The sequence below is a fragment of the Lepidothrix coronata genome, unplaced genomic scaffold, assembly GCF_001604755.1.
Source record: "Lepidothrix coronata isolate B3197 unplaced genomic scaffold, Lepidothrix_coronata-1.0 Scaffold226, whole genome shotgun sequence".
NCBI classification, from domain to species: domain Eukaryota; kingdom Metazoa; phylum Chordata; class Aves; order Passeriformes; family Pipridae; genus Lepidothrix; species Lepidothrix coronata.
In genome coordinates, this window is record NW_016690406.1 from 433,068 (window position 1) to 454,607 (window position 21,540).

Here is a 21,540-nt window from a genome sequence, read left to right on the forward strand (position 1 = left end):
ATGCTCATTACACTGGAGGAAAGAGATATCTCTTCCCAGGCCATAGCAAAAAAATATGGAGCAAAATGGAGATATTTTAAGTATTGCCTTTCACAGAGATTCCTGTGCCCAGATTTTGTAGAAGACTTTGAACAGCCCATCTATAACAACTTGTCTGCCTGACCCTTGATGTGAAGCCAGATTGAGTGCTAGGCAGTGCTACAAGAGAGAACCACTTGGATTGGGATCCCATAGATTAGAAGAGCAATAATGACAAAAAAAGAGAGGTGACAAAATATGCAGGATTAGTACATGCAGTTCTTAGGCTTCTCTTGTGTGAAATTAGGAGTGAAGTGAGCAGGAGTTCTCCAAAGTAAAGACTAAAGATGCAATCCTGTGATTTTTCTGCTTCTAGTACAAGTTAAAAATGCATGTTAACTGAAGTACTAGGCAGTCTTTAAGGCACATGGGATTTATGCCTTAAAAAGGTGAGGAATAGCCAGATAAAAGACAGACCTATGAGTGCAAGGTGGATAAAAGAAACAAGGTCAGCATTAATAGAACAGGTGGGGCGTATATGGAATTGGGAAGGAGACCTTGAAAGTAAGCCATGCTGAGTGTTAGCAAGTGCTTAAATCTACAGAATCCTTGGGCGCTGCTGCACCTTTGAAATTCAATTCTTGGTACTGGTGAAAGGTGTCACTGTTTTATGTAATTCTTTTGAGCTAACCTGATGCTGACATATGGTTCCTCTCCCAAGCCCTGGTGAAACTCAGAGGTTTAGACTAAGTTGAGGATTTCTGTGTGTGTGTGTGTTTGAATTTACTTAATTTGCAATTCAAAGCAGACTCCAAGAGGGAAGAACCTACAAAAACTGGAATCAAAGAAAGTGTTTGCTTGAGCCCCTGTGAAGTGTAGCTGCCAGGTTTCATGTGGCCTGTTGAAATCAGTATGTAGCATCTATCCCAGTCACTAATAATCATCATCATTACAAAATGTGTGAATTGAACATAAAACTGAATGTATATTTTGTGAAGTACATTATTACAGTGTCATCTAAAATCCTTCATTGTGTCTGTTGGCACTCATTCCTGTGTTCCTGCTGCATGAACAGTGGGGGGTTTTTATTGTTTTGCATTTACGGAGGTAAATTCCAACTTGCACAGTGACATTAGCTACCTGTGAAATAACAATTACATCTCTTATCATTTTTTGTCCACCTTCGTGATGTTTTTGATAAAGCAAATATTTGCTTTTCTTGTCTGATCAGAGTAGGCAAAATCATTTCTTCATGGAAATAGCACCAGTGGCTTCACTGTATATGATGTCCTGGGAGTTCTTTGCATAAGTGAAGTAAGCAGGATTTAATTCTGTCCCTGGATGTTAACTTCAGATGTACTTCCAACATCCACAGTGAACCACCCAAGGATCATAGGAAGCTAGCAAAGGCAGAGTTCTATAAGTCTAGAGAGCCATTCAAGTCCCCTAAAAATGTAAATACTTCCAAAAACTTAGGTCTGGATGGTGAAATCACCCTCTAATAAATATTGGAACTGAGGTTTTTCTGTGGATCCCTTTCTATATTAGTCCATTGGTTCCAACTCTCTCTTCAGCTCAGAAGATTTCAGAGGTAAAACTGCTGCCAAGCTGAATCTTTCCTGCAAGGCTGACAATAAGTTAATTCCCTGGTGTCACTGCAGTAGACCTGGTTGCTGATGGGAGATAAGTGGGGTTTCTGCTTTGATATGAGCCATCATTTTTGTGATGTGAAGACAGCAAAAGACACGAAGGAGGATTTTTTCCTTCCTTTTCCTGCCTTTCAGTCCTGAGGAAGCATTTGTTGCTCCTCTGAACAGGACTAGCCTTGTTGTTCTGATGAGATGCACTTGAGTATGCCAAGTTTGTGCTAGCTCTCCCATCACTGCTCCGTGCTCATGCCATTAGAGTGAGCCGCTTCTCAGAATGAATCCTACTGATAGCACTTCACTGTCTAATCCTCCCTCTCCTCCTCGCTTCACCAGATTAGTTGCATGGGCAGCCTGGGATAACTGGGGACTGACTCTGTGGTAATTTGCAGCCAGAGCTGGAGGGATTGAAGCAGGAAGAATCTGGTGCTACCAGGCTGCAGCCAGCTGTACTGACAGTGGAGAATGCCAGTTAGCGTTGTAGCAAATTTTCCTGCTTTTATTAAATAATTATTATTTGCCCCTGACCTTTCCTTTTGATTCTTCTTGGTACAGACACAGCCTCTCTCTGTTCCCTGCCCCAATGAACGTCTGCACTAGGTCCAAGGCTTGGAGTAATTTACCTGAAGAGTGATACCATTTGGAAACCACTGTAAGTATATTTTATCTCTTATAAAAGACTTCTTGTTCAGCAAAAAAAAAGACACCTTAAAAAAACAAAACCAAACTGCAGCACCTGCAAGCCTTACTGATGAGGGTAAACTAAGTTTTGCTTTTGAAATTTGCAAGGAAATATGTGGGCAAAAAGTATGTCAATAAAAAACTGTTAAATATTTAAGTCATAGCCTCACAGCATAGTTCAGCAATGGCTGGTTTGATCTGCTTGTATCTTTTAGTTTGGCAGGTTCTCCCTACTTACTGCTCTAGTTCATGCTGTTCTAGTTGGTTCATCCATGTTTGTCTTTGGAGTGTTTATCTTCTTTTTTATTCTTATAACTTTTTAATGAGACACCTTTTCTCTCACTGGTGTTTCAGGCAATACAGATGAAATGTACTGCAGCTCCTTAAAGGTTTACACTATTCTTTCCAGGCCTTGAGTCATTTATGATTTAAGGCCATTATGATTTGTAAGATTTGGCTGGATTATGTAGGTAAAGTTGTCTGAGAGAATTTTGACTTTGCATTGTGGTTTTATTATGCTCTGAAATGACCACTTGTCTGTTATTTGCGGGTTTTCCCCTGTAGATCCCATATTTTTGAATTCTTATGATCAATTCTCAGTACTTGCCAGTATTGTCACAGTGTTGCTGTAGCCGAGATGCTCTGAGGTTTTAAGTCAGGCAAGTTTTGTAGTCAGGACCCAACTTTCATGAGACTTGTGGTTGAGACGGAAAAAACAGACAAATCTGGGGGCATGTAAACCCCACTTCAGGTCTAAAAAAGACACAGCAAATTTCACTCTAACTTAATCTCTGAATTTAATTTAATTATGTTAATCAGTCTCCTGTAAGGGATTTTGGAGTTTATTTTACTTTTCTGTGTTGATTAAATTTTCCAGGCTTTTATTGCACTAGAACATTGGGTCTCTCTTGTCAGTTCTCCATGCCTCCCATTCTTGCTTTGCAGTGTTCTGCTGGGATTTCTCTTTCGTATTACATTTTATGGCGATGTTTTCAGGAGTTTGTGTTTTCCATTGTATGACACAAACTTGCAATCAGAGATTTTAAACAAACTGCCAGTCATGTAGCTGTAACAGCATGAAGATCAATGTGGCTGCAAAATCATCAGAGAAGCTCCGTGAATATTCAGACAGTCAGCCTGTGCAGGACTTTTAACTACTGAACAACACTTCTGGCAGGAAAACTGTGATGGCTCAGGTAAAGCGAGCTCATCTTGGGAAGCTTCACCCTCAGTTCTGGCATTCAGAGTGCCCTGAATTTTGAGGTGAGGTCTCTGGGCAGATTTCAGTGCTTTTTGTTGTTCTTTTGAGCCTTTTTTTTATATTCTGTGATCGTGCTCATCTCTCTCCCTCTTTACTTTGTCAGTTTCTAAATATGTATTGTCAATGTCACGTCTGGAAGAGACACAACACTGGCAGTGATAAGCACTGATATCAGGAGCTGTGTTAGCCGCACACAGGCAGAGGAAGAATGTGCAGCAGAAGACTCAGGAAAAATATTACTTAAAATCAGACATGAACTATTTTCACACTCTTATTTTTAGGATCTGAAAAGCTGGAGGTTTTTTTTCAATTATATATAGCCTCTGTCAATTACTAAGGTTACAAACGAACTGTACACCAGTGAGTTAAGTGCAGTGCTTGGACACTACAGGCATCTCTGACCTGAGGGCACTTACTGTAAGGTAATGCCATATCTGTGTGGAGGTGAAATAATGCCTGGAACATGGGTGGGCAGACTCAGCCAGCAGCAACACTCATAACAACATCAGCAACCCTGTGGTGTGTTCCCTCCGTGCTGTTTAATGTGCGACGAACAAAGGTCTGGTTGGTGACCCAGCCCTCCCTGTATTCAGAGGCTGAAAACTGCCTCATTATTGTTCATTATGTAGTATTATTCTCATGCAGTCACATTATCATAGCTTCCCCTGAGAGCCAGGATGCTACTGTGGGCTCTGCGTGGCTACACTGGCTCCTATACCTGAGCTAATTTGTTCATTGCTAACCTGGTGTCTCTGCAGGATAGAGAGCTGTTCCCCTTGTAAGGGAAGGTTCAAGCATTAGTTATAGCTGCTGGGTGAGAAGTACAACATACATTGTCTATTTTTGACAGGGACCTGGTTTGCTGGCCCTGCTGTGAGAACGTGTTAACTCATCCAGGGGAAATTCATTCCAACTGTGGAGAGCAAGTGGAGGGTTGAGGGAGAGAAAGCTGTATGCAAGAGTGGCAGCAAGAAAGGGGAAGTGTAGCAGGGCATTCCAAAGCTCAAAAGTAGTAATTAGTTTCTAGATAGCTTTGAGGTTAGGACATCCAAAATATTACCCATTCTGCCTTCAAATTAAACAGAAAGGAGCCAATTCTAGTTTACAGCCAGTGCCCAGATCATTGCAGCCACTGCATCACTGTGAGTAGCCCCTCACTTGAGACCTTGTTGTATGGTAGTGCAGTGTTAAAGTATGTGGACAGGAGGGAATATCTCAGTGCAATGAAGATACTGACAGCAAGCAGAAATAAAATTATGGCAGTGATTGTACATCTTGCTTTACACATGAGCTGGCAAGTACTGATATGACCAGTTCAGTTTGAGGATGACAGTGGATGCAGTTAGCCTAATACTGGTACTGGAGAACATACAATGAAAAAAAAAGAGAATATATTTTAAGTGGTGTAAATTAACATAATGAAAACAAACACAATAAATATAAGGGAATGGTGAAAGTGAATACCAACAAAAGTACCTGGACATAGGACAGCAAATTTAAAGAGATGGAGTAGGTAGGATGTTTAGAAATGGACCGGATGAATCTCTTGTAAATCAGTAGCAAATACGAATTCTGCAGTGACCCTCTAGACTCAGATTAGTCCTAGAAAGGTCAGCATCTTTTCTGTCCCCCACTTCTGGTATTCTGTGCATCAGGTCCATGTACAGAAGTGCCGTCTCTTTGCTATATTGGCCTTCTGCTGTCCTTGCAAGTCAGCTCTGCTCTGAGCAGGGAATTGGACTAGACACCTCCAGAGGACCATTCCAACCTAATTTTTTTCTGATTGCACACTTCTTCTATGAACACTTCCATCAGCAAGCTCTCTAATATATCTCCAAGTTCCAGAAGCTAAAATAGCACACTAACTGTGGAAGAGTTAGAGACAAGAAGCGAAGACAATGATGGCCCTCTGATTATTTTAAGAATGAGTGCAGTATTGGAAAGGACCTGTAATGCACCACACGTGTGTGTGGAGAAGGAGCTCAGAGATAACTGGATATCAGAATGGAGCCCCTTGCTCCAAGAGCACATTCCCAAGTCTTTTGCAAATAAGTTGCAACTTTTATTGCCCTGACTAACAAGTAAATAGCAAACATCTTGTTTCCAGGATTAGTCTGTAGAGAAGAACATAATCACAAGAACTAAAGTAGCAAGGTAAACTGACCCTTAATACTGAAATAATCACATAGGGTTGCCAATCAATGAAGTCCAGAGGTGGTACATAAGTAGGTATAGTTAGGGAAGGTTCCATGAACAATATTTATTACTTGTTTCATTCTCGCTCCTACACTTGTTCTTTCAGGGTTTTTCATGTAGCTATAACAAGTCATACTCTTCCACAGTTAGTGTGCTATTTTAGCTTCTGGAACTTGGAGATATATTAGAGAGCTTGCTGATGGAAGTGTTCATAGAAGAAGTGTGCAATCAGAAAAAAATTAGGTTGGAATGGTCCTCTGGAGGTGTCTAGTCCAATTCCCTGCTCAGAGCAGAGCTGACTTCCAAGTTGGATTAGGTTACTCAGAGCCTTGTTCAATTAAGTTTTGAAAATCTCCAGGGATGGAGGTACGACAACCTGATTCAGCACTTAACAACTCTCCCTGTGAAGACTATAGTAATAACATAGCAATAGAAGTAGACTATGAAAGAGAATGTAAGAATATTTAATTAGAATATATAGGTGAAGATCATAGCAATAGGAGCTTTCTATATGGGTGATAAGGTAGAGCAAAAGAATAGCAATATCCTTACAACAACAGCAGGATTGCTCTGGCTCTGGCTTTGCTGGCAACAGCAGTCGGACATCGCAGAGTGGAGAACTTTGTTTGGGTTTCTTCATAGGTAGTTTTGATCACAGTGTCTCCAAGATTTTTCTTTTCTGAAAAGTTTTCTTTAGATCCTTAACTGACCTGGCTGATTCCACTACTCAGCCTTTCTCCTATGGAAGTCTGTGTTCCTTTCAGGTGGTACTGAGATGCCGAACATGTCTAAACAGTGAGAGAAATGAACTGCTGTGGAGAGGTATTGTCTCTAGTGCCAGTCAGCATCACTGCTATTCTTACCATCCTAGTAAGCACAAGTCATCAAGCTGCAGGACTCTGATGTTGAAAAGTGATGAAAACGAGCATCTTGATAAAACAATGTCAGCCTTAAGAGCAAAGTAGAAAATATATGGCTTTGGAAAGGAAGAAGCAGGGAGTCCTTTGCACAGTCTCCTTGGTGTTACTACCTGTTGCTATAGCCTTTTTTAACCTATCCCTGTAATGAGTTTTGAAGGCCTGGGAGGCATACACAGGATCAGCCACAGGATGAAGCATCAGTCAGTGCTTGGTCTAACAGCACAACTCTGGCTGTGCTAGTGGCTGACAAGTCATGTTTACTTGGACTAAGCCTCTACCCTACAAATAACAGCAATGTCCTGCCCAGGGTAGGTGGCTTTGTTTGTGGATAGAGCTGGAGTCAGAGGCTGTATTCCAAGCATGTAACTTGGCTTAACTCTGAGCTGAAAACATACCCTAAAACCAGCAGTTCAGCTTCCAGGTGCAAGGAACTTCATTGCCCTGTGCATCCAGAGTCCAACCTTACATACATCCTTTGTTGCTTGGACAAAAAGATGTGCTATCTGAAAGCTGCTTGGATAGCAGTGCTGTAAACCCCCATTGTTTTACACACAGATTTCCTGCAGTCCCTAGTGCATGTTGGCTACACATGGGAACATCATGGGATCTGGAAATGAGGCGTGTGAAGGTGTGCCAGAGTTCGTATGCCAAGGATCCATGCAGACTGTTACAAACAAAACATATGCAGTCCACGTACTTCAAAATACATGTGCCCACATACAAGCTCTGTGTCTCATGCATTCTCATTCACGTTGCAAAAGATGGATCCTTCCCATGACAGAACGGGGAACAGACGGATAGATGCCCAAGCTTGGAGTAACAAGATGCTCTGTTTACTCTTCATGCAAAAAAATACACTTTTAAATGCTTTCATTTTCCTTCTGTTTAAAATAGAGTTAAATCAGCTCGGCCCCTTTCTGTTCCTCTACAACTTTAAGTAAGGTCCATATAGTCATGTGCTATTGTTTTAAATCAGATTAGATTTTAGCCAGCGTATTTTGAGCATATTGATTATAGACACGTAGTTCACAGCAGCAGTACCGTTGGCCCGTCCCGTGGCGTGGGGGTTTGTAGCCCCAGTAAGACAAAACACATCAGGGCTGCCGGCAGCTGCGGGGTTATCGGTGTGACCCCCATTGGCGATGCCTCATGTGCGGAGCTCAGGTCCCCGGCCGCGCCCCGGAACCCCGTCCCGCTGAGACAGGGCGCCCTTTCCTGCCCAGGGCATCTCTCCAGCGCCGGGCAGCCCAAAGCAGGTGCCGACGGCCAACCCGGCCCAGCACCTCCGAGGGAGAGGGAGGCTTTGCAAGGCGGGAGGGGGGGGGATTTGTTTTATTACTTTTTGTCCCGTTTAACTTTTCTTTATTATTACAATTGCAGTTGTTCTGCCCGCTCTGCCCCTCGCCTCGGGGTGTGCGGCCGGGCCGGGCCGGTGCTGCCCCCCGCCGGCGGCCGCGGGGAATGGCGGCGGGCCCGGCCCTGCCCCCGGCCGGGCGTGCCGCCCTTATGTAACGCCTTTATGTAACCGGCCGGGCCGGGCTGCCCCTCCTCGCCCCCCGCGGGAACGGGGCCTGCCTTGCTGTAACATCGAGTTACGGAGGGGGCCGCTCTGGCTCTCAAACGCCGTGTTTTGGCGTGTCATCTGCACGCCGCCCGTCCTGGGTGGGGTGCAGGAGGGCAAGGGCGTGCGGGAAGAAGGAGCTCCCGCCTTGGCCCTTCAGGAGGAGAGCCCAGTCCTGTTGGGAAGGGCTTTGCCCGCAGATGGGAAGCAGGACTGTGTGTGCGGGGCGCAGGGCAGCGCTGCCTGGGCTCCAGCAACACCTCTGTGCTCTGGGACGGCCCTTGCTCGGGCCGGACGCTGCCCCTACACCGTGGTCGCCCAGCAGCGTGAGGCGCTGCCCCGGGAAGGATGAGATGACCCCCCCACTCCCGGGGGGATCCGCCGCTGCTCGCACCTCGAGTGTCAGCAGCAGATAGCGGCGTTTTATTTGGATGTCTTCGGCCTCCGCACCTCCTGTTGCTCCTTTTCCACAGTTCTCCGCCTGGCGTGCAGCGGGAACTGCCGAATGTTTGCCGGGGTGCCATCGGTGTGCCCCGGGCCAGGGCAGCAGTGCCCCTGGCTGGGCAGCGACTGGCCTCGGGGAGCACAGGAGGGAGCACCTGCACCTGTGTAGCGGAGCAGGGGAAACAGAGAGACCCTGTTCAGAGTGTTCACTGTGCGATGCAAAACCTGCCACGTCACCTCGTACCTCAGTTTCTCCATCTGTGGAAACTAAGGTGGTGATTGACTACCTGCTTGATGATGTACCACTGAGGCTTAATTCCTTGGAGGTCCTGGATCAAGGAAGGTGTTGAGAGTTCATGTGCACAGTGCTCACAGACCATTATTCCAGGCTCCAAGTCTTCATGCTTTACTTAGATGATCTCTGCATCTCAAAATTGCTTCAGTTTTTCCCTACAAAGTGAGTCTCTGCACTGATTTGTTTTGAACTGGAAACTTGCATATTTGTTTGCTTTTCAGACAATGCTGTTAGATTTCTGTATAACTCTCTCTATTCAGAATGCTACAGCCTTGGTTAATATTTGTCAAATGGAGCTCCAACTGTCTAAACCACTGGGACGAGTTTCATTTTATATGTCATCAGTAGGGGCAGAATGAGGAGCTTCGTGCTTGGCCTATTTGCTGTAACACAGTCTCAGGGCCATTGCATCAGAGTCAAAACAAGGAGCAGCTTGTTTCCAAACAAGAAGCATGGAGGAAAGTCTTCTCTGCCTCCTTCCCTGTAAGGGAAAAGAGAGGCGAGAGGGGGGTGGTGGTGGGGGAAGAAAGTTATCTTTAACAGATTCTAAAAATGCCTTTTCCCAAATATGCAGTCAGTCCCTTCAAAGGTCTCTTTGTTTATTTTCAGGAAGAAACCCAAGACAGCTGAAAACCAGAAGGCGTCTGAGGAGAATGAGATTACTCAGACGGGTGCATGCAGCGCCAAGCCGGGCCTTCCCTGCCTGAACCTTGAAGCTGTTCCGTCTCTGAGCCCGGCCCTCATCCACTTTCCACATTCACCAACAAACCTGCACGCACACACAGGGTCATCTGATTGTGAGTACACCAACATGCTGCTGGGTTGTGCTGGGGTTCTTGAAAACACGTTCCCTATTGTGGACCAGGTTTTCCGGTTGGATGCTCTTTCCATAATGTCATAAGCAGGACTTCCTCAGGGCTTACCTTCACCCTTCTTTGGGAATTACCACTGAAACAGAGCATTTTTCTGTTAAGGTCATGATAATGCAATCGAGCAGAGGAAGCTGAGACCATGTTGTTGGGTCAGGTTGCTGCTTCTTACAAATTAAAAAGGGAAGATCCCTCAAGCGTGTCTCTGTCCAACTAGAACTGTAGTTGCTCCTCTCCAGGTAATCACATGCTTCTCATTACCCAAGCATATCTGCTGACTGGAGGGTTTCAGCCTGTGGTGTATTGCAGTGGTAGAAAACAAGTGTCTGGCTCTGACACCCAGGATTGTAAAGGATTTCCATGAAGAAGGGGGAGTGTTTTGTGGAGAAAATCAGTCTGTGAGAATCTGGAAAATCTTTGTAGACCTGTTTGGTTGTTAAGTTTTAAGGCCCTTGTTTTGAGTGCATTCACTTTCAGATTACTCAGCATGGGTTAATTGGCATTTTAAAAATGTTCTTTTCCATTTTGCCAAAAAATACAAAAATAAGGGAGGGAATGATTAAAACTCGATTTTGGAAAGTCATAACTTACCCTGTCAGCTCTTCAAAACATTTTTGTTTCACAGTGGTCCCTGCCTGGAAGTCTCTTGGGCAAGAATGTGCAGGGTACTGTGAACCTCATCATTCACTAGTTTTAGAATATATAGTTTACCTCTCCTGCAGTGGTTTAAGGATGTTGTAAAATTTACAAGATGGGGGGAAAAGAAGAAAGAAAGATGATGACACCATGTTTCAAGAGCTTGGAAGCCAACCAGACTTTGCAAAAACGTATAAAAAAAATCAGGGCATGACAATAAAAAATCAGATTAAAAAGTATGTGTATTCTTTTCTTTTTTTAATTTAAAAATCCTGCCTCAGGGCCAAGCTTGGAAGCAGCCGGGTTATAGGGATCATCACTATCAAAATCACTTTAGCTGCAATTCATTCCTGTTGGCTTCTGACTTTATTCATTATGAGCTTCTGCGAGAGATCTTGATTTTAATAGAGCTGGTAAACATTGGGGACACTTTCCTAAATCTCACCTGGTGATTTGGGGAGAAGAAAGAGATGTGAAACAATTGAACAGCAGGCAGCATGCAATTTGGTATATACAAGAATTCTCTTCAAATTGGAGATGTCAGGCTCTTTGTTAAAACTGGGGTGCAGTTTTGTCTTGTAATGTTTTCTGAAAACAAAAAGCTTGTGAAAAGATGCAAAAAATGAGCAGAACAACAAGAAGAAATAATCCTTATTTTCAAACAAAGAATCCCTTTATCCCATTCACAAAGATGAAAGAGTTCATTAGTAAATGGGATTTGAAACCTCACATTGATGTTTTTTGACAGTACAAATGGAAACCCATGAAAGCAACCTTAGGACAGAGGCCAGCAGGGATTGTGGGGAACTTGGAGAATGAACTCCTGCTTTTGCTTTCTGAGGTGGCCAAGTTCAGGGGTGAGGAATATTGGCAGAGGGCAGCAGGGGGAGGTGGAGCCTGCAGCTCTTCATGCTCTACCTGTTCTGTGGACAGCCTTTTAGACTCCTAAGTTTTTAATGTTCACAAATCATCTTTCAGATGATCTCAAAAATCTTTTCCAACCTAAGCAATTCTATGATTCTATAAATATGAATAAACTGCAAAGCCAGCTTAGATGCTCCTTTCACACTGAAAGTGTGGGTTTTTTTCAGAAAAGAGGTTTAATAACAATTTCACCATTAATATTGTCCTGTCATGAATTATTGAAATTTAGTTCCCAAAATATAGAGTCCTGCAAAAATTTGGGGAATGGTAAGACCTCTTGTGGTGTTGATCTCTGTTAGTTGATTCCATATGCTTTGAAACCCATAGAAAAACTTCCATTATTTATGATGGGTTATGACCTTTATCAGGTCTGTATTTGTTTGGGATGGTATGCATATAATTATTATTTGGCATGCCTTTGCAAAATAGCAATGCCAGTTTCTCACATGAACTAAAATGAAGCGTGATGAATATTTACTGTATATTTACTATAGCTTTTTCTCATGTTCTGTGGGGTTTTTTTAATATTGCCTCAAGACTTACTGTTGGAATATGTTCCTTGACACGAGAGATTAATATTTTTGGCTCCCAACATTTAAAAAAGGCCTGTCATTACAAGTTCCTTCTCCATCACCTGTGGCGATGCTTTTCTTCTTTGGGCCAGCAACACTTCCTGTTCTTCTCTCTTCCTTCGAGACAGTACAGCATTGCTTCTCCTCTCTTGCCCAGACTATCATACTGCCTCTTCCCCCACAGCTGGGCAGATTATTTCATTTTTAAAGGACTGGTGGAGAGTTTTCTAGTGGATGGCAAATAATATAAAAATACTTAAAAACTAGCGTTAGATAGGAAGTTTGGGAGAAATTTTTGTTGAAAATATCAGAAACACCCAGAAAGAGTTAGCATGGTAGGGTATATCAATTCTCAGAAAAATGCACAGATGTACAGATGGTTTCATAAGGCCTCATTCATGTGTCTGGAAAAAAAGACTTGGATTTTATGGGCCACCTATTCAAATCAGTTTGAAATCTTCACTGACCATTTTGCATGCACAGTCACTGGTGCTTGGCAGAAAACAACACCACGTATTTTTTATGAGAATTATTCAGAAGCCAATCTACTTTAAAATATCAGGGTGCTTTTGGAATGATTCAGATCAAAATACTTTTTCCAAGCTTAGGAAATAAAAACTCTATGATAGCCATCTGCTCTTCAGCTGTAAAAGGCAGAGGTGAAGAAAGCTTAAGCAATAGTATGAATGCCACTCTTACTGATATGAATGCTTAGCAAAAAAAACCCCTGAAGTCGTATGTGACACTCAGTTTAATTTAGGGTTTTATTGTAGCATAGTATGTTCTACATGCTGTTTCTGGTGCCACTTATTCCAAATGAAATTGCATTATTTCTCACACTTGTAGGACTGGGTCCTAACATTCTGGATTTGAGTATTATATTTCCAGCACAGATGAATCCTTGAAGCAAAATCCAGAACCTAGGATGCATTGTGTCCAGTTCCATCTCTTTCAGTCTTGGGAAATGCTAAGTCATGCAATGCAATTGGAGAAACAATCTAGAGGAAGAGGTTCTTCCTGAGGTAACTTTCATGGAGGGCTTGGCAGATAAAAAGCACCACTTTGAATTAATTTGGAATTAAGTGATAGAGTGAGCTGATAGAGCTCCAGCTGAGTTATACCTCTAGCTACTCAGCTGTCACAAACACATGTAGCTGCTTACCCAGAAGAGAGGTGTTTGTGCAAAAAGCTGCAAGGACAAGCACAGGTTCTGGAAAGGTTACAAAAAAACAAAGGAAAGCATATGAGATTTGTGCTATATGCAGTTTTTCACATATTTCCTTGCTTGTGGATAGAGAATGCATAAAGTTAGTAGAGTTCTTGTTCAAAGGCTGAACTGCCTCAGGTAAAGCTTCTGAAGATTTTGCTGAGAGGAAGAAAGTCATTAGGACTTGGCTGTATTTAAACTGAGTTGATCTGTATAGACCACTTATTTCAGGAGCATTTCAGAAAGCATCTATAACTCTATATGTTCTGCAAGTATCAAGAGATAAGATCATTTTGGCAGAAACTTTCTCAGAGATACAATCAGACAAAAACTTCATTCAAGCTCTGATGTATGCATCTTAACAGATGTGTCCAAACTCAAAGGAATCCCTCGGGAACAGTGCAACTGAATCTCTTTGTCTCTATTGATAGTTAAAAGAGTTATTCTTAGATATTGGATGGTCCATCTGTGAAGGAATTTGTTCCAGACAAGACAAAAGCAACATCTTTGCAAAGAGTTTCCATGGGACTGAGAGACAGGTTGGACAATCACTGGAAAAACTTCTGAAGCAATTTTTATGATTTTAGAGAACACAGAATTCTTGCAGAGACCTGAGATTCTGGTAAGGAATGAGTTGAGAAGGAAAGTAAGGCATGAATATTTTTTGAAAAATCCATTAAACAATCATTGGCAAGATGTTGAAATAGGAGAGGACTTTCTAAGGTTATGTTTTAGCAAGGGACCAGGAAGTTTTTGTGCATTAAATAGAATGCATTTTATAAACACTCTCAGTGATAGACTACATCTGAACTTTTTGCCCCTGCATGCTCAAGTAACGTGGCTGAGTTGGTCTAATTCCAGCATTTTCCAGCTTTCACAGGATGGGAACTCTGAAGCAGTCTGTTTTCTTTTTTCCTTCTAAGTTATGATTTTTGTGGCTTCATAGCCTTCCAGCGTGGCAGGGAAAGTCAAGAGAGGGAAGCTCATGAGGTTCCTGAGCTCCACAGAGCGTTGAGAGTGGATATGGAAACTCTGGGTTTCCATTTTCTTGAGCAGCTAGAGGGACCTACCACTCTCTTCCCATGAATCTGCAGGTTTGATTTGCCTGGGGCTAATATAGAGGTTAGATGGATCTGAAGGTGGTTTGGCCTCATCTTTACCTTTTAGGTTTCCTGTATTCCTCTTTGAGGTTCTGTGGCAGGAAGAGAATGGTTACATGCCCTTATGGTCTTCCCTCTCCCTCTGGAAATATCTGGCTATGATTCCCTAGGAACTGCTGTGGAGCTTTCAAATGGTTTCCACTCTCAGTGAGGAGAAGAGGGGCCGTGATTCTAGCAGCTTCTTTGTTTATAGTCAGACAGTATGTCAATAGTAATTTCATCTGTGTTTTTGCTAATCTATGTATGGTATGTCTTAGCTAATGCTGAATATTTTTAGGTTGTTTTTGGTGACCTAAGAAATGATGTATGTTTAGATATCTATTTTAGATGATATAATAATAATGATACAGGCCTTTTCCGTAGAAAGCTAAACTGAAAGCGAGGGTACCCATAGTTCTCAAATACTAGTGTCACAACACTTAATTTTACTTTCATCTTGAAGAATATTTGAAATTTTGTTTAATAAATGCTTTGCTTTTTAGTAGTTGTAGGTGGTTTCTATGTCCTGTACACTTATATTTCTGTTTGTAAAACTCTCAAAGAAATATCAGTTAGGAATTACTTGTTTTTTTCATAGATGGAGATATATGTTGCTTGAGTTGTGTAGAGACAGAAGTAAATACAAGTATAAAAAACTATAAGCTGAGCTCACCCTGCCTCTGTTGAAAAAGTCATCGCAATACACTGAAGAATTGGCAGTGTAAAATGTTGTAGTACTGATAGGAACTGGTCTCTACATTCCTAATCAGTACACTAAGTGAGTTTTGTCAGGTTGGTCTCTCGGGCTTTTCTTCTCTTGAGAAATGACTAATAGCATATGGTACTTCAGTTATGAAGTCAGTGAGTATGTTTTCAGAAGCAACTGTGTGACTTTGGAGCCTGAGCTTCACTGATGCATAAATCACATTTCTAACACGTAGACTCCTTTGAAAGTTTGTCTAATTATCCTAAATGTTGATTTTCTTATTTGATGATCCCTTGATACTGGCTTGATGCTAGGTTGTCAATTCCTGTGTTATTCAGCACTTTTCTTACTGCTCTCCATTTAGAGAACTCTCAGTGATAACGTGTAATATCAGCTTTGGTTTAAAACTGCCATGCAAGTATGTGGCTTTCATGATTTCAGGGAAGAACTTGAAGATGTGTCTGCAGTGTATCTATTCTTTCTAAATAGCAGGAAAAAGGATAAGGCTTATTGATCTTTACAGTTCCATAGCTTCCATTCTTGACGTGACTGAGTTGGTAATACTGTGGTGTCTCTGTTTCTAAGTCATGCTGTAGCCACCAAGGCATGCTTTAACTGTCCAGTAAGATATCTGCAGTCTGAGTTTACTTGTTCATGTCTTCCGAGTCTGCCTCCTCCAAGATTTTTATTGCCATTCTTTAAGTTGTGAGTCTTCCAGGAAAATCCTCATTTTATATATTGGATGAGTGTTTCAACAGCTTCACTCATGAAATGAAGGACTGATGAATACTGTACAAATATCTGTCACTGTTCAATGTGTGAAGATTTTCCAGTACTTTTTTGTTATTGGGGATTTTGTTCATGTTTTTTGTTTCTGTAATGGGGGTTTTGTGTTTGGTTTGGGGGTTTTTTTAACAAGTCTCCAGAGCAGTGCTTTCTTCTTCTCCTGTTGAGATAGCTTACCTTCTTCCATCATATTCCATTTTGAAAATTAAAGCAATAATGTCAATTCCACTGTAGAGTTTCTGTAACCTCTTTAATTACCTTTACTGCTTTCACAGACCAGTAGTCTAGCTAACACACTGAATCTACTGGTTGCCTACTTAATCTATCAATCCACATAATCTACAGCACTTCTCAGATACCAGTTGTTCCCCTGTAAACTTTCTCTGTCTGATATGTTTAAATAATGTTTTATTGAGGTATTTATCTTTATGCCTTTAGTGAGTTTCTCTTTAAGTTTCCTCTTTACCCTATGTAATCTTTGTTTTACATCTAGCCTGCTACAGTTTATGCTCAGTTCTGTTAGTGTCACTTGGACATGATTTCCATACTTGGAGAATACATTTTCAGCTTTAATGAACTCTTATACCTTGTTATTTAACTATTGTAGCATTTTCTACTTCCTCCTCTTTCTGTTGTTGTCTTTGGGTGTGCATAGGGACTCTATTAAAGTATTATTAAGGCCACCTCCCTGCTGATCTTACGGATTTTACTTCCTTATCTTTTCCTTTCAGACCCTTTCTGACTAACTTCCTCTTCTTTTTTTTTCCTTTTAGTACTTGTTCTTCCCAAAGTTGCACATACCAAAACTGTCACTTTATGTGATCTGCTTGAAGGATGTCAAACAAAATCATGCCAATCATTGTTATTTTGTCTTAGCCATACATGCTACTGCTGTCATCTCCTCTGTCCTAATTGGGTGAGAAGACTAAACCAAATGCACCATTTTGCTAATACAGTCTACAGAGGGGCACTCCAGTGTTTGACAGGTGACTCTTGTCTGAAGCAAACTGAAGCAGCTATATCTGTATCTCCTTCTATCCTACTGTGGGTTGTTAAAATGCTATGTAGCTTAGTGCTTGCATCTCTCTCAGGAGTCAGGTCCCATGGTTTGAGAAGCATTGACTGGTGCATTAGTTGCCTGGTTTGTTGGAACTATGCAACTCCAAAGTTACTAAAGACCTGCTTGGTCACCTTCTGTTCCTGTTCACTGTGATCTGTTTAGCATTGGAGCTTTCTGCTCTTTTCCTCTAAGCTTCCCTAGTCACTTCCTCCTCTTTTCTCTTGTTTGCCTATGGAAGAGTAGCCATGTAATCTCTGTGCTGTGATCCCCCTCAGTAACTTCAGAAAAAGGTAGGGCCAAATCAGTATTCGAATAAGAGAAAACCAAAAACAATTCTTGCCTTGTTCTCCACTGAACAGCTGAACAAAGAGAGCTCTTTCATTGAAGTCTTTTTTGAACTGAAGCCTTAGTGTGGTACTGGGAGAGAACCTGAAACATAATACCGAGGTGCTGTTTAGTACCTCCTACTAATGTGTATAAAGTGTGTTAGGAGATGTTGTGGGGCAAAGTCACTGTATTTTCACAAGAAACATGGTGTTTGATCTACTCCATAGGTGAAAGTCAGTTGTAAGCCTGTCAGAACGTCACTAAACTTCATTTGCATTGTGGTGTTTGCCTTGCAGACCACAGCAACCTGTTCTGGCTGGCCCTGTGCATTTGGATTCCCAAGGACATCAATTACATTGTTTCTAGAGGGGATGCCATTGTGCCATCTTTTCATTTATGTTTTCTGTGACAATTTTCATTGTCCACAGAGTCACTTATAAGGCTAAAATAACATGAGATCTAGTCTTATGTATCTACCACTCAGGAACTAGAGTACAAAGAGGATTCAAGATGTCTAGGTAATCTGACAGCTCTATTAGCTCCTTGAGGAATTAACTGCACCTATGAAAAAAAGATAAACAAATCCTAGAACCCTTACTCATCCCAGCTTTGTTTTATTAAACACTGAAAGGATCTCTGCCTGGCTGGGATGTGCAATATATACTCTGTATCAATCTGTGACTTGTATTGAAATGCTGCTTCTTGAAAGCCCACGAGAGAGAAGTAGTATAAATTAAGAGTAATCTCACAACAGCTATTTTTGACTTCTTAACCAGTGAAAATGTAAGTGTAGCAATATTGTGCATCTATTAAAAATCTTGAAAGGCTCTTTATAACTAGATGATAGGCGTGATAACGTGTAATTTATTGATGTTACACAGATAGAGAAAAAATCCACACAAAGTAGCAATTTTTGTGTGAAAAGGGGTATGATAGAGGAAATAAAAAAAGAGAAAGGGGCTTCTCCCCATAGTTCCTTGTCTATGTGGGCAACAATGTCAATTTTAACAGAACTACCTTTGTGTTTTGATCCTATGCCACATTTCAAAACAGGGCATATTCCCTGTATTCAAAATAAAACTCCCAGATGCTATCTCTAATGTTCTTAGCTGAGTAGAGGGTAGAATGTGCCTGAAGGCAGACCTGAGAAATAACTCTCATGCACTGCATTAGTATCACCTGTTGGTGTCTGTATGCTTGTGTATACATGTAATTCCAGGGCCTTTTCCCTGAGGGGTAGTGAGAAGCGTTGGAACTGACAACGTACATTTAATGTTAGAGATCCATCTGATGATATCCAGCCACCCAGCAATGCTGTGTTCCTGTTTATTTCCTTGATTTATTAGTTTAAAGCATTCTGCCATACATTTCTATTCCTATCAAAATTAAGTGGGTGATTTAGGAAATAAATCTATTCCCAGGGATTACAGAGCACAGAAACTTTCCCTGTGGCCTTCAGCATTGTTGACATGAGCATGTGCTGTTTCCCACTGATATTTAAATCTGAATTATAAGCAGGCCTGAACAGTCATCCCATAAACTCAAAATAAAGAAGCCACAGTCCAAAACAGTATGAATATTTGTCTCACGATATTTCTAAGTTGAAATATTCACCAAAGCACCCAGTTGTACTAGTTGACAATTACCCTTTCACTAGTAGATAAAAAAGATAAATGGAAAAAATAACCAAATAAAATCTAGCATTTTCATGTGATAGCTTTCCTCTACTCAGGGCTTAGATAAAGTCACTGGAAGAGATAAAAGAATCCTTTTGTCAGCCCTGAGGACTGGCATTTACAATTTTTCATCCATCCCTTGTTTCTCCCATCAACCAGTAGTTTTGTGACCAGAACAAAATCTCCTACATGGAAAGGCCTTTCTCTGGAACCATGCAGGATATAAGCAGTGCTCTTCTGCAGGCAGCAGCTCTCCCACAAAACTCAGACATATCTGACTGCACCCTTCTCCTAACAGACTGCTACAAACACTCCCTGTAGAGGATTCTAGCTTGAATAGAAACCTTCTAAACAGGTAATTACCTTAAGAGGTTTTAATCTATATTTTCCTTTTAACCAAAGCCCACAGGCTTTCAGGCTTACTGAATTTAACCACACTCAGGCTGATAAGCTTTTCCTCCTTGTCTTTCTGCCTGGGGGAAAAACCTAACAATACAGGGCGAACGTGAAAGAGTTCATGGAATAGCAGTTGTCTCTTTTAGAGACATGTTTTAATATATTTGCACCTATTATCCTTTTAATTCATTCCTTCTCCAGACTCAGCTCCCACCTCCAACCCCCTTTCTCCTCCCTAAACAACGTTTCTGAGAGAGGGTATAAGTTTATACAGTTCCCCCACAGCAAGATAACCAAAAGCAATCCTTATCCACTTTCCTTATGGATATTCAGTCTGAAATACACTATTTAGGATTTAAACAAAAGCCCTTAAAGCAGGTGAAGGTATCCTTAAGGACTAGAGTAATCTTTTAATCAGGACCATAGAACAGCAAAATAAATCACATTGTTTGCCTACATTTTCCAAAAAGTGATGGTTTTTTTTTCCCAAGAAGCATCCCCCTATTCTTTGTTTGGGGAGTGCTCACACCATAACTCCACCAGCACTGCTGGCCCATCTCACCCCTTCCCTATTCTGTGGCTCTCTTGCTGCGGGTCCACCAGTGCAAAACGCCCTCTGAGTAACAGCACCTGGCACTGTGAGGGAAAACTAGCAATAGATGCACCTAGATTTTTAAAGAGCCAAACTGCTATAAACTTATAGCCAATTAAAACAGTTGGACCATGCTGGGGCTTGGCAGGATCGTGCATGACTCCCTGGGAACAAGAGAGTGTGGTTGAAACAGTTTTCACGTAGAACATGAAAATGTTCCCTGCTGAAGAAGGGATGAGCGTGGCTTCGTATCTCTTCCTAGGAAATGATGCCATCATGTGGCCATGTTGTTTCTCTGTTTCCAAATTTAAGAGGGCAGTTGAATAGTTTTCTCCCTTTACATTTTTTAAAAAGAGCATTAAAATGCTATTTGGCAAGCTTATATTTTGTTAACATAAATAGGTTGCAGCTGGCTGGGTCACAGGAATTACCACCCTTGTAATGATATAGCCAGTCTGTTGAAATCCCCGTTAATGCAGCTGTGATGACAGCGTCAGTGGTTCTTCTGGTAATGTCATGCATGTTGCTTGGAGATGGTGTAGGTACCTACAGGAGAAGTATCCCCCATCAATGTAGTCTATGTTAGGGGGATACGATGCCACGGCTGTAGCAGCACAAGGTCTGAAGACAAAGTCTGAGAGAGGACCTTAGAAAAACAGTGTGTGTGTATATGTGTGCCAGTGTTTAATGTGGAGGTATATTGGACTGGACCTCAAATATGTGCCTAGGAATAAAAAATGGCTTTTGCCTATACCATCTTTAAAGTATCTTTGAAATTCCTAAAATAGCAAGTATACAGATTGGACTGAAAGTGGGAAAAGTAAATACCCTGGCTAAAAATGTTACTAAAAATGTTGTACTTCTCTAACTTAAAAATAGCTGAACATGCTGTAACACTTCGAAGGCTTTGTTCACAACACTGCTATGAATTGGAGCAGTTTTTACCTGGTGTTTTACAGTTTTAAGTTGGATGCTGACCATAAAGAGGTATAGAGGAAGTAAAGCACTAAACAGTTTGAGAAGAAAACAACTTTTTGGTAATCATGGAGAAAAAAATCTGAAAAGAACTGTGGAGATAATTCTTCATCTTTTTGTAGTATTCTTTATCCAAGGAATGCAGAACAATTTGTTAGGATTAATTAAGGCAGGCAGTCCTGCAGGATGGGATGAGTGATGCTGTCTTTGTTCTACATGTGGAGCAAACTGAGGCACAGACATTGCCTCCTGTGGATTGTAGAGCAAACAGGATTAGTGCTGATGGACACCTCTCCTAGTCTTTCAGACGAAGCACAGGAAGGTGACTCACTGCCTGCTCCTCAAGCGTGTAGGCTGAAATAGAGGCTTTTATTCTTGACATTGGGGATTTATGCCCACTGAATATAGAATCCATTTATGTACAGAACACCTATGGCTTAGTCTTCAGTTTTATGTAAAATGGATATCTCATCATTAGGTAAATGCTAAAAAGGACAGGGCAATTAACTGAATAAATCGTCCATAGGAAATTTGCTGAATATTCTCTAGTCTCAGAAAAAGTCTATTTCTTGAACAAAGTTTAAGCAAACTCTTTCTTGTTTGCTGTCTCTTCGATATGTTTTATCCTTGGAGAATAAGGTTCTGTTTGTGTG

The 21,540-nt window shown here is 41.6% G+C and overlaps 1 protein-coding gene across 30 annotated transcripts in view; it reads left to right on the plus strand.

Moving 5' to 3' along the window:
* Positions 1-21,540, plus strand: part of ZBTB20 (zinc finger and BTB domain containing 20) — a 468,555-nt gene that overhangs the window by 431,715 nt on the left and 15,300 nt on the right. For 24 of the 30 annotated variants that reach the window (XM_017833966.1, XM_017833967.1, XM_017833961.1 and 21 more), the window contains 2 exons: positions 2,220-2,316; positions 9,632-9,819. Coding sequence is in view for 3 of the 30 variants with exons in the window: in XM_017833956.1 (XP_017689445.1) it covers positions 7,872-7,978; positions 9,632-9,819 (295 nt within the window). In the remaining 27 variants the exon portion in view is untranslated. Of the gene's footprint in view, positions 1-2,219; positions 2,317-7,656; positions 7,979-8,972; positions 9,185-9,419; positions 9,506-9,631; positions 9,820-21,540 lie in introns of those variants that run through there. The other 6 variants (XR_001877851.1, XM_017833956.1, XM_017833985.1 and 3 more) reach the window with 5 other exon arrangements.